Here is a 13,239-nt window from a genome sequence, read left to right on the forward strand (position 1 = left end):
CTTTTCATAAGAGATACAGTACACAAATGTGAGTAATGACTTTAAAATAAAGTATCCTAGGCAGCAAGTTAGTGAAAAGAAGTCCCTTAAGAACTATTTTTATTTGCGTCTTAAGAAAAGGGCATTTCTCTGAGAATTGTCCCTGCTCTCAAGCATTGTTTGGTAAATACTGCTGTGCTGTGGTAGACTGTGCCCCAGGTTAGAGATAGCCCTGCTATGCAGTTCTTTAGTCCCAGGGGCACAAAAAACAGAAGTGTAGCTATGAGGGTTGCCCATATACCTATGTTTGATGTCTCTAATTGTGAAGAGCCTTTAACCTAGATTTTTAGACACATTGATGTGGAGGTTTGCTGCCTGTCTTTGGCTGACATGTCTCTTAGATGGGTGGAGGGTAGGTTCTAAGCTGATTCCCTTCTTTGTCCCTTCCCTTTCTTCTTGGAAGAAAGTGACAAGAAGTGCATTATCCTGCCCCCCACCCTCACTCACCACCAGACCATTTTGGAGGTTCAATTCCAGTTTGGTTTTAATCCTACTTACAGCTTTTCAGTTTGGGCTCAAATCAAGTTCATTCAAAAATTTATGTGAATTGCTAAGTCCCTGATTTGTATGCTCATTTAAATTGGGTACAAAGAAAGTTGTTTTATTCCGTGTTGTACCATTGATCTAACCATCTCTGTATGATCTACTCTGACTGGCAATATCTGTGCAGGGTTTCAGCAAGGTTTTCCCCTCCAGCCCTACTTGGAGAATCTGAGGATGAAGTCTGGAGCATTTTGTGCTATACAGCTGTTCTGTGGTTCCTCCCCTAAATTGTGTCAAGCAACTATTATTTATAGAACAATGTTATCGATCCTGTGAACAGAAGAAAGTTCACCGAAGGGGCCTTGTAGTCCCTTCCTCTCCCCTGTGTTCCCTTAAAGAGGGAAGTGAGGGAGTGGGAAGCTGGTCAGAACTGGATGAAGGTTGCTTGTAGCAGTGGGGTTCTGCTTGCACAAAGTACTTGCCTAAGTTTGGTCACTTTCCCCCTTTCCTAGCAACATCATGGCCCATCCCATGCTCTTCATGGGGGTTCCCCAGTCCTTTGGACAAGATTTTCAGGTGGTGCAGGGGGCTGCAGAGTGAAGGAGGGAATGGGAAGTTCCCTTCATGTAAGAAAACCAAAGCTGAGAGCCTCCGGATTCTAATAGTAGCCAGCCCAAGTGCATGCTTCCTGTGGCTTATATGAAACTTGTCCTAATTTGGGTATAGGCTCCTCCTTGACCCAGGTGATTTCCTCTTGAAATCATTCCTCAGCTGTTATACTCTCCTTCACTTTTAGTAATGTGTGGTGGGCAAATGGGACTAGAGACGGTGAATTGCTTGTCTGACCTGTGAGGGGTGCTGAAGAGCAATTGACTGTGCTCTCTTCAATCTTCCCTTAAGGTTGGGCACAGCCCATTGCTCATAGTTTACTGGAGCCAGAGGGTAACTGCAAATTCCCATCTGTTCGGCAGCAAGATGTACCTGCTGCCAAGCAGTCATGCCAGTCTTAAATAGTGATGATTTGTATAGCTTGGGGAAGATTTCCCAGAGGTAATGCTGATTCTTACATCTTACAAAGGCAAAACCAAAGTGGGTTATGCAGACAACTAGGAGGTGTGTCAGGTTTTACCCTGATTACTAAGAAACTAGTTCTTGTTTGTACCTTGCACCATGTTATTTCAAAAGCAACAAAACCAGATCTGACACTTCTGTCGCTAGGATACGCCAATGGTTTTCTTTAATTTGTAGGTGGTGTAATTATTTAAAAGAGAGAGAGCTGCATTCCTCTCAGCAGGCTGGTTAGTTTGGCACATGTTATGCACCCCCATTAATATGGAAGGAACGTGGTGTAACTTTGGACTGCCCAAGGCATATAATAGACACCTTCCCCTGCTTTGAACATAATGTGCTGTGGCCTTTTAAAGTTCCTGAAGACAAGACAAAGCAAACATATTATTGGCTTCCTAATTAGAAATAGGTTTCTTCAGCTGAGACCTTTGCACACCTTTTGTTGCTTCAGGAGAGAGTCAGTATGAAAGCACCACCTCTCTCTCATCTATGCTATAAAATGAGTTCCAAGTCTCATTGAACTTGGTGGAATGTAGTTTGAATGCACCTGGATAGGATCTTACAAGCAAATAATCTAGATATATCCCCATGTGATAGTTTTCCACCATGACTCTTTCACCCATCTCTGCTTTACAGTGGTACCTCAAGTTAAGAACTTACTTCGTTCTGGAGGTCCGTTCTTAACCTGAAACTGTTCTTAACCTGAGGTACCACTTTAGCTAATGGGGCTTCCCACTGCTGCCACGCTGCTGCCGTGTGATTTCTGTTCTCATCCTGAAGCAAAGTTCTTAACCCGAGGTACTATTCCTGGGTTAGCGGAGTCTGTAACCTGAAGCGTCTGTAACCTGAAGTACCACTGTGTTGTCATTATTCATCCAAACTCTAAAACACATCTATGTTGTAACTAAGTAAAGAACTCCTGATCTGTAGTTATTGTCAAAGATAACCAACTATTTTATGTATGTGCTTTAGGAACTTTATTGGGTTTTTCTTTATAACAATTCTATGAATTTGAGAAGTACTACCATGTTACAGATGTGGAGGTAGGGGAGAGAGTGAGTCACCTAGCCAGTAAAAATTTCCTCCAGAGAAGCCACGGTGCTAAAAAGACAAGCGAGTCCTAAAACATTTGGGAAGAAATTAAAATCAAATGAAATGACTTCTAAAAAGGATATATATTTTTTTTACGCTGCTGCAAAGATTTATACGATCTGAAGAGAAACCAGAGTATATCCCCCAAAATCTGAGGGATTTGAATTGCGGTTGACATAGAGGGAGCTTATTGTGTATAGTTTACTTAATTGAAGTAAAATTGGTTTTATAGGGGTGTTTTAACTTGGAACTGTTTAAATTGTATTGTTTATGGATAAATTTTGATGTATTGTTTTTAGATATGGGCCAATGGCCATAATAAACCAATCAATCAATCAATCAATTACGCTGCTGCAAAATACCATTGCAGAGTGCAATGGAGGCTGCCTTAGCAGGGAACCTAGGCCTGGCCACAGAAAAGATCCTCTCCCGTGTCTGTTCCAAGTGCAGATCAGATGTTAGGGGGACACATTGTTTAGCCTTAACTGATGATCTCAATGAGAGAGTAAGCCTGCAATGTGAAAAGACTATATCTCTATTCTGATAAACTGTTCTGCACTTGGCTCATGTTAAGTTGATACTTCAGCATGTGATTCTTAGCCCTATAGTTGATTCACTTCGTGTTGGGAATGAAAGGACACGTTGGGAGGTCCTAAGGGACTTTAGATCTGGCCTTGAGTCCTGTGTACATATTGCCATCTTAACTGACGGAATGTGGAACTAGTTCCAACTCCTTTTAGGTGATTAGAATCATAGAATGGTAGAGCTGGAAGGGACAGTGAGGGTCATCTAGTCCAGTCCCCTTCAATGCTGGAATATGTCACCCAATGTGGGGCTTGAAGACACAGCTCTGAGATTGAGAGTCTCATGGTCTACTGAGTGAGCTATCCCAGACTTAAGAAGAGTCCTGACAATGACTTGCAGCCAGCCAAGGCCTTATGTTTATGTACACTGACAAACCAAAAGGTATTCTGAATCAGAAAGATCCAGCTATGTCTATGATAACATCTTTTATGCAGTCAAGCCTATTGGTTTAACCTCTTTTCATGGATTTATGTCACAGGTGCAAATCCCTATATAGTTTGGTGATTGCTCAACAATGTTTATGATGTGAACATCTCTCTAAAAGCTCCGTCAAGATCTTGAGTTAGCGCTCTGAAAGATTTAAGTAATATTACATATATCTCTGCAAGGCTCCTGATTTTGGGGGGGGACACCCTTCTTTCTGGCACAAATATAGCTGGCATTTTTAACATTGTTAGCAGGGAAGTGTCAAGATCTGTTGAAAGTCCTCTGCTACTAGCATCCTTTTTATTTAAAAGCCTTAAACTGATCCTAATCCTCAAGGTGTTCTCTGTACGTTGCAATGTAGTCTTCATTAATGCTACTTTTAAGATCATGAAATGCTGTTCATTAAAACCTAAAACAAAGCAGGTGCATAGCCTCGGGGAGTTATTGTTGCATATGCACTGTAGTTGAAATTACTTAAGTCTGTAAATAGTTGTTCCATAGGAGGAAATACTTCTAGGGTTGGGCTATGTTCCTTTAATTTTAACTCCTGGCCATATTTATCTGGAAGGCTTCCTACTGGAGTGACAAAACAGGCTAAAATAAAGTACCCAGTCTGGAGTCTCTGAATGTTTAAATGAATGGGTAAAAATGAATAACTCATAGGGATATTCTTTGGGTTGCTTTAGTCATTGCTCTTTTAGTTTAAGAAACCTCTGGCACGATCCAGCCCACACTTTCATAATTAAATACAACACTATCATTCAGACTGCAACACTGACTTGCACAGTTTCCCTTGTGAAATGCTTTCTCCTCAGCTCCAATAGAGCTTGTTTTTGTGTCCTATTGAGCCATACCCATGGTGACTTGTATGATTCGATGGTGGATGCTACTGCTAGGGAAAAAAATGTGGTGTTCACTTGCAGTAGTATAAAATTTCAGGATATCCATACATATAAGTGTCTCTTGTTCCATGTACATATTTACATATAATAACTTAGAGAAGGAGAAAAGTTCTTTCTTTCTTTTGATATACATTCTAAGGCTAGTTTAGATTGCATTGCAAATGACTGTATCCTCAGTGCATTTGGTTAAACAAACTAAACCTGCTACCAGTCCAAAATCCCAGATAGCAGCCATGATTATTATTTTGTTTCTCAGTTAATTCATGTTGTGCAAGAGCACTGGGAGTAGCCAGAAATGTGCAGTTTGGGTGGACATTGGCTAGTGTGTGTCATAGCTTCACAGTCTTGAGGCTTACATTTGATGACAGGTTTACTGACTAAAACAGGTGAAGATTGCGAAATTGCTTAAATCATAACAATGTATAACAATATATTGTAGACTCAGATTGCATCTGGCCCCTGAGCAGTAGAGAATAAAACCCAAGCGAGAGCCATCAAAATGTTAACATTCTGCTTCTCATATTTTCTTTGCTATCTTGAACATTTTGGTCATGTCTAGTTTTTTCTTCTTTTATGGTGATTCCCATTTTGGCATCCTAAAGCTGTCAACATTTGTTGCCTGTATGTTGGACTCCAAATAAGCATATTTTTGTATTGCTCCCTCCATCCGTTTCTTATGTGGTGAAGATGCATCATAGAGATTTGCAAAGCCATGAGGGCTTTTAAGTCCTACAGAACTAGCAGGGTGGCAGAGCTCTCTGCCAAAGTAGAGAGTGGGTAAATATGAGACTAAACCAGTTTACACAGTTTCCTTTTGGCTAGGCTGAATGATTACGCGTCCGGAAATTGCTAAGGCAAGAACGGAGAAGATAGAAAGGCTTTCAGCATAGAAGTTCTTATCTGTAGCAAACTAAGCTGCTTAGGTTATAGGATTACTTTACATCTTGCATTTCCCCAAATTTGGGATATGTTTTGAAAATGCAACAAGGTCCCATAGGAACAGGGATTTATCTGAAGCAAGACAGATCAAAAGCCTGAATTTGGAGACATGCTGAGCCAAACCATGGTTTGGCCATTGGAAATGTGACAGGAGCAGGACCAGGGGAGGAGTGAAGTGGCTACATTCTCATCTCTGGAAACACACGTTTGTGCTAATACATGGTTTTGCTTGGTGTTCCGTGCGAACCAGACTATATTCTACTTACAGCTTCTGTATCAAGCCTGAAAAATGGATTCTTTTAAAAAAACAAAAACAAAAAATCCTGTCTTTTAGGATTGTCTCTTCCTGTTCCATCATTTTTAGTAACACATTTTTTTCTTTCACTTTTCAGGCACAACTTTTTAAACACGGCAAAAGGGAAGACTGTTTGCCGTATGGTAAGACACTTCGTAATATTATAAATATCTTAATTCCCGTTACGGGAATGACAATGATCGTAAGGCAGCCAAAGTTACTTGTTTATTTTATTCATTTATCCAAAGATCGCAGTGCAGCTCGCAACATAAAAATACAAAATAAGAACACAAAATACATAATAAAACAAAAACATTGTTAAGTCCTGTTGGTTTCACAGAGAGAGTTTTGAAGCATCTGCTTGGATTCTGAGAACTGTGAACTGGAAAGGTTAACCCCCTGGGTCCCCAAAAGCTTTGGTGGAGGTTGTGGGCCCCTGTTGAACAACATGGGATGGAGTGTGGGGTGCTGTTGGGAAGAAAAAATCACCCAGAATTGGATAGAGGCAACATGTTTGGGCAAGTTTGGTCCAATATGAGGCAATTTCTTCTATGTCTCATCCTATGCTGTTCTAGGGGAGCTTTTGTTGGGAGGAGTGTGGAAGGGGGGAAGTCAGTTTCTATGGACTTTTGCTGATGGTTCTTCAAATCCAAGTCAATGAACTTAAGTGCTACCCTTTGGTGGAAATGTGCCCAACTTTTTTCACTTTTATAGTGAATTTGGGCATGACTTACAATAGCTAAATTGCTTTATTTTTCTGTACATATTAGCCCATCTCTCACATTGTTTCCTACATAAACATATGTATGTGAGTATGACAGTTGCTGAAAGAGTACCTCTGTTGACCAGTGACATTTTATCACTACTGAATAACACAGATTGACACTAGCCATAAGCATCAATGTATTTATACAGATAGAGGAAAATAGTGGCTGAATTCAGATGATCGTATCGCAGCTTAATAAACTGACATAAAAATGAGCCCTTTTTGCATGAGCTGACAAACAAACCAGTAAAGCTTTCATCAATTTTAGTTTTCCATTTTGTCTGAACTAGAAAGCTGTCATTAACAGCTTCAAAGCAAGCTAGGATATGCAGCCATCTTCATATCTGAATGAGATCCACAGCACCTTTTAAAATCGGCATATTTACTATGTATTCTGGAAGAATGCTAACTGAATTACAGAGCTATGCAGGTTTTCTGGTTCTTCTATTAATATGGTAGCCTTAGGGACATTCTTTAACATAGTTAAGCATTGCTTCAGGTGACAAATATAACCAGCCTTTCCCCCCTCTTCCTTTGGCTATTAGTAGTATCATCTTCACTTCAAGTATATTTTCATTCTCTTATGTATAAGAAGGATTCTAGAGAGATAGTAAAGAAAGTACTTTTTTTTTCTATTCACGTTGTAACAACACACTCAGTATGTATCTCTGGTAATAATAAAATATATTCTTAATATCCGTCTAACTAGAGATAGGCGAAAATATATTTATGTTTACTTCAAAAGCCCTCTCAAGGTGGTCCACATTCAGTATCATACAAACCAAAAATATAAAATATGTAAGGTTTTAAACCAGGCATAGGCAAACGTGGCTCTCCAGATGTTTTGGGACTACAGCTCCCACCATCCCTGACCACTGATCCTGTTAGCTAGGGATGATGGGAGTTGTAGTCCCAAAACATCTGGAGGGCCGAGTTTGCCTATGCCTGTTTCAAACTAAAACAGTAGCATAAAACTGGAAATAATTATCCTGAGGGAAAGCTATAACAACGGGTGAAATCCAGTGGCCACCGGTGGAATGGGCATCTACTTGTGAAATGCAGCTTGCCCTTCCTCTCTTCCCTGCATTCCTGTGCACCCACAAATCTGTTTTGGAAGGTTGCTATGTCTTCTGGAACAGATTGGGGGGGTGTGCGCGCGCAACAAGTAGAGAGGAAAGGCAAGTGCCATTGTATGAGTGGCAAGATTTTGGAGATCACCCAGTATGTTTAAGGATTAAAAAAAGAGAAGATATTGTTTAATGAGAACAACTCAAATACTTCTCAACGTTAGTTCCCTTCAGAATTAATCACTCATTTAGAAAAGGGGTGGGTAAGGGAGGGAAAGGTTAGTTAAGCCTTCTACAAAATGTATGGATTTGCTCCTCTGAAGCAACTTTAGGCACAGGTTGCCTAAAGTTTATAGCTAAATGTTTTCCTTCAAAATATGCTTTGAATTTTTTTAATCTTTCAGCCTGATCCTAATTGGGGCCAATAGAGTTTATAACACACATGCATGTTCACTGAGTTGTGACTACTATACTGAAAGCTGTAAATATCATAACTAACACTTTATAAAGGAATATAGATAAAAGTCTTGCTAGACTTGGAGTTAGAACTTCCCAGAACCTTGTGTCTATCATGGATTAAAGTAATATGAAAAAAATAAAAGTATGTCACATTTATTCATGAGACGTTTGTTCACTGCAGCTTCTACAGTACTTGACTGCCTTGATAACTGCAAGCTCTCTGAAAGTAACCAAACACTCCTTCGCAAGCTGGGAGTGAAACTTGTTCAGCGACTTGGCCTGACATTTCTTAAGCCAAAGGTGGCAAAGTGGAGGTTTGTTCTTTTCAGACTCATGTTTTTACTTGCCTCTTCCTTTTATTGGACTAAGGTGAACTATAAAACTATCTTTCATTGTTAGGGGCGGATGAGTAATAGATCACCACATGTTCATTTGGTGATCAGAAGTTATGTTTTAAATATACATGGGTATTCCAGAGATAGAAGCGACTGCTTCCCTGTATTACGTTATATTTGTATTTTTGTATTACATTATCAGTTCAGTATTTTGCATATTTTGTTCTGGATTTAAATAATCTTTCCACGGATAAATTCAGGTCAACGTGGAAACTAAAATCCAAGGTGATACGGTGTTCCTGCCCCCCACCTTCAAAAGCAAAACAAAATAAAGTTAGGAATTAGATGTGTGCAGTGTAATCCAACCAGTTTACAGAATTTCCAGTCTTATTCACACTTTGCTTACATTTAAAAAGTCACAATCTCATGGAAATTTATATTCTCAGCCAATTATTGCTTTCTTCATTTTGCTTATTACTTGGGGGGGGGGCTCCCTCCCCTTTTATATCTCTTTTCATTAATGTGTTACTATTTTTAGCTTTTTCTGTTGTGTTAGCTGGAAAAAGACATAGGAAACAGCTTCAAATGAAGTCCAAGCTGTCTATTTCCCTTTTGTCAAAACTGACTAGCAACAGTTTTCCAGTGTTTCAGGTGGGAATGTTTACTAGCCCTACGAGCTCATACTGGGGATTGATCTTGAGACACCTGTGCAGGCAAAGCATTTGCTTGGCAGCCCAGCTACAGTCCTACCAGTACAACAAAGCATGTTGTACCTTGTCCTGGTATCACTGTTGATGATACAGTCCACTTTTTATCCTTAGTTGAGCTGAATATTTTACCTTTAAGAGTTACCTTAAGAAAAGTGTTTATTGTTGCAAATTGCGATCTTTTTACTGCAAAACCCAGATCCTAGTTTGGCATCTTAAATGCATTTTGTGTTGCTGTAATTTGCTGTTGTTTTTAATTTTTCAAAATTTAAACATAAGGTTTTCTTCAAACACTTGAGTTGGAGAGCTTTATTTTCTATGGCTGATCTAAAGAAGTGCACTAGTTCTCTATGCCTAGAGGTGGTAACATTCGAACTTTTCTCAAACGATCGCCCATCTGTTGCCACGTGTGAAACCTTTTTGAAACTCCCATTTGAAGGGGCGAATATCAAAAATTCCATGGGGCACACCCTAGATGTTGAGTATGCCTAAAGTATATATTTTGGGGTCTGAAAGATTCTCACAGTCCTAATAAACAAAATGAGTACTTATCTCATGAGGACACAAAAGGGATTTTTTTAAAAAGAGTTATGTTTTACATATTGCTTGTATGAATCCCCTGATATTTATGCCATTAGGCATATGAGCAGTCATTGCTTGAATTAATATGCTGTATTCCTTTGGAAATAAACAGATGAGTGTTTTTGTTATTTAAAGTGTTTTATTATTTTAATAAGTGGGATGCGGGTGGCGCTGTGGGTAAAACCTAAGTGCCTAGGACTTGCCGATGGTATGGTCGGCGGTTCGAATCCCCGCGGCGGGGTTAGCTCCCGTCGTTCGGTCCCAGCTCCTGCCCACCTAGCAGTTCGAAAGCACCCCTAAGTGCAAGTAGATAAATAGGGACCGCTTTATAGCGGGAAGGTAAATGGCGTTTCCGTGTGCTGCGCTGGTGCTGGCTTGCCAGCTGCAGCTTTGTCACTCTGGCCACATGACCCGGAAGTGTCTTCGGACGGCGCTGGCTCACGGCCTCTAGAGCGAGATGAGCACGCAACCCTAGAGTCGGACACGACTGGCCCGTACGGGCAGGGGTACCTTTACCTTTACTTTACTTTATTATTTTAATAAGTGATGTAACAGTAAGCAAGCAGCAACTGACCACAGGCAACTTCCCTGAGGAACATTGAAGAAGCCTTCTTAAGTTGTGGCTGCTAGGTGCTATTCCCTACAGAAGAGAAATGCATTTGAAAGTTAATATCTTACATTTTTGAAGTACACTACATTAATGTTTTTGAAGGGGATACACATAATGTATGAGAAAACTCTTTGACCTTTTCGGAATATAATAAATATTCCAAGTTTCTCTTTCTAGGTATCAACGGGGTTTCCGATCTTTAGCTGCAAATTTGCAGTTTTCTGCAAGTAGTCCTGCTGTACAGGAAGCAATAAATGCAACGGCTGTCAAGGAGGAGGAGGAAGAAGAGGAATATGACATCCCAGGAGAGGTTGAAAATGTTATAGGTGTGTTTGATGAAAATGGGAAGCAGTGTAAAGTCTGATACCATAGCCAGTGTGAACATGGGGTTGTATCCCATTAGTGTAAGGACTTCTGGCTGTATAGCAGGCCTTTATTTTTTCTTCCTGCAAACCCCCTCCCCCCATCTAATCTAGGGGAAACCTGCAGAACAGATTTGGGTAAGGTGTGTGTGGGGGGGCACACAGGGAGAGAAGAGGATGAGGAAATCACTTTGTGCAGGCTTATCTCTTCAGATGGGATGGCTTCACTAAATACAGCTGTGGTTTCTTTGTTTGCTTCTAAGGATCTCCTTCCTCCTTATGGTTAACCTGCAAAGCAAGAATATAAATGATTTAAGCCAAGGTCTCTTTTAACATTTAAGGGGTAATGGTGCTATAATTCTTGTAGGTGCTCTTGACTTTTGCTTTTCTCTCTGCCTCCCTTTCCTGTCGGTGGTTGCTGATAGCGTCACTTTGTGCTGCGTTGTGCATCCTTTCCTGCCTTCTTACAATGTTTTGAATGTTCTATCATTCTTAAAAAGATATATTTTCCCCTCACTTTTTTGAATAAAAAGGTGTCTGTTCACTGTCCATTGTATTCTCTTCAGCAAAGATAAATAAAAGCTTTTATTTCCTTCCAATGCCACCCTCAGGAGGAAGGCACCACAAATACCTTTCATTGAGACGGGTTTGAGGATATCTCTTGATGTGGCTAGAACTAGTGAAGCGGTGAATGAAGGCCACTTATTTTCCCCAGGATAAGGAGCCTGATCTAGAAAGGGCCTGTGAACAAAATATAGACCTATGGATGCTTTTAGCTTCCTACTGTGATTTATATTTCAAAAACATATGTTTTTCCAGAGCAATTGCTGATTGGACTGAAAGACAAGGACACCATTGTCAGATGGTCTGCAGCAAAAGGGTGGGTATCCTCAAATCAAGTGATTACAGTGATTAATATGTAAATATCCATTAACTAAAGCCACATGGTTGGTTGGTTATTTGAATTCAGTGCCAGCTCTTACTACCACCTACCTCCTGTTTTCTAGGCTCCCAAGTCCACAGATCTTCCCTTTGTACTAATTAATTACTGGACTTTTTGGGAGGTTTGTCCTCAAGCAGCCATATTGGGCAGCTGATTCTAGAGGCAGTACTGTATTCTTTAAAGTATTCTTAAACACTTTAAAGGAAAATGAGCTCCAGTTCAGAGTAAGGAAGCATCATCTTTATTTTTTATGTCAGGGCAAATGTCTGTTGAGACCTGTAGCATGCAGTGGCTAGGGATGCTGGGAGTTGTGGTTTTCAGCATCTGAAGGGCCACTGATTAGCCCTGGATCTCTGGCCTGGATGTTACACAAAGCAGGTATGGGGGGGGGGGTGGACAAGGAAAACAGAAGCAGAAAATCCAAAGACTGGGTGTTGAAGTGAGTTCTGCACTTCAGTCTCAGTCTGAAAATGGAGACTACAGATCAGTTTAGATTCTACTAGGTGCCTTCAGGTATCGGGCTACACCTAGGATGAGATGAAGAAGCAATGGCTGATCCCCATCTTTGAAAATCAGATGTGTCTCATGCCTTAAGCAAAACACACAGGTTCCTGATAAATCAGACAGCAGATGTAAAGTGACGCATAACAGTATTTATATTATTAAAGCCAGATATTAATTTTGGGCGGTGTACTAGGTAAGAGCAAATTGAAGCCAAATAAGTTTTACCTAGTGGTTGGAGGACAGGCACCAAAATGCAAAATTCCTCTTTAGGTAGTAGAAAATCATCTTCCTTTGGTTGCACTTTCCTCCTTGAATGGCTAAATAGGGCTATTATTCAAGGTACATAAAAAAGCAAAAGTAATCATGCTGGTCTACGAGGAAAGAACTCCACAGTTGGGCAAAATCTTTATTAGGACCACCCAAAAAGCTGTGTAAACAAGAACCTGCCAGAATAGAGGGGCCACAAGTTCTGTTCCTAGAACTCTGGAAGGTCTAAAAGAATGCACAGGATGATACCAGCTTCATTGTAGCATGTGACCAATAACAATTTGTGCATTGTTGAATCTAAGCCTTCATGAATTACTGCATTTTGCAGGATCGGGAGACTGACTGGAAGGCTACCAAAAGAGCTGGCTGATGATGTAGTTGGATCTGTCTTAGATTGCTTCAGGTACCACTTTACATTGTGTAGAATGTTTTCCATATGGCATGCAAACTGCAGTGAACTACATCTAGCTGTGGTGTAGTAAGGTGGATATGGATACAACAATTAGAGCAGATGCATATGAGTGGAAACTCTCATTGAAAACACTAGCTTTTTTAAAAAAACTGGCATGAAGAATGGAAATAAGAATATCCTTTACATTGGTTTCTGATGTTTAAAAATTGCGCAATAAATAGAATATCATCATATTAAATAAGTTTGGTATCCCTTGAATATTAATTTTAGTAGAAAGTCCCATTGAATGGGTTGTGCTGTGGGTTAAACCACAGAGCCTAGGGCTTGGTGATAAGAAGGTTGGCGGTTCAAATCCCTGCAGCAGGGTGAGCTCCTGTTGCTCAGTTCCTGCTCCTG

The 13,239-nt window shown here is 40.3% G+C and overlaps 1 protein-coding gene across 4 annotated transcripts in view; it reads left to right on the plus strand.

The window, feature by feature from the left end:
* TBCD (tubulin folding cofactor D) overlaps positions 1-13,239 on the plus strand; it is a 124,434-nt gene that overhangs the window by 16,472 nt on the left and 94,723 nt on the right. For all 4 annotated transcript variants that reach the window (XM_079965915.1, XM_079965918.1, XM_079965917.1 and 1 more), the window contains exons 9-13: positions 5,927-5,972; positions 8,303-8,435; positions 10,533-10,681; positions 11,537-11,597; positions 12,760-12,834. In XM_079965915.1, the coding sequence (XP_079822041.1) occupies positions 5,927-5,972; positions 8,303-8,435; positions 10,533-10,681; positions 11,537-11,597; positions 12,760-12,834 (464 nt within the window). The remainder of the gene's footprint in view (positions 1-5,926; positions 5,973-8,302; positions 8,436-10,532; positions 10,682-11,536; positions 11,598-12,759; positions 12,835-13,239) is intronic.

The sequence above is a fragment of the Podarcis cretensis genome (genome assembly GCF_951804945.1).
Source record: "Podarcis cretensis genome assembly, chromosome: 2".
NCBI classification, from domain to species: domain Eukaryota; kingdom Metazoa; phylum Chordata; class Lepidosauria; order Squamata; family Lacertidae; genus Podarcis; species Podarcis cretensis.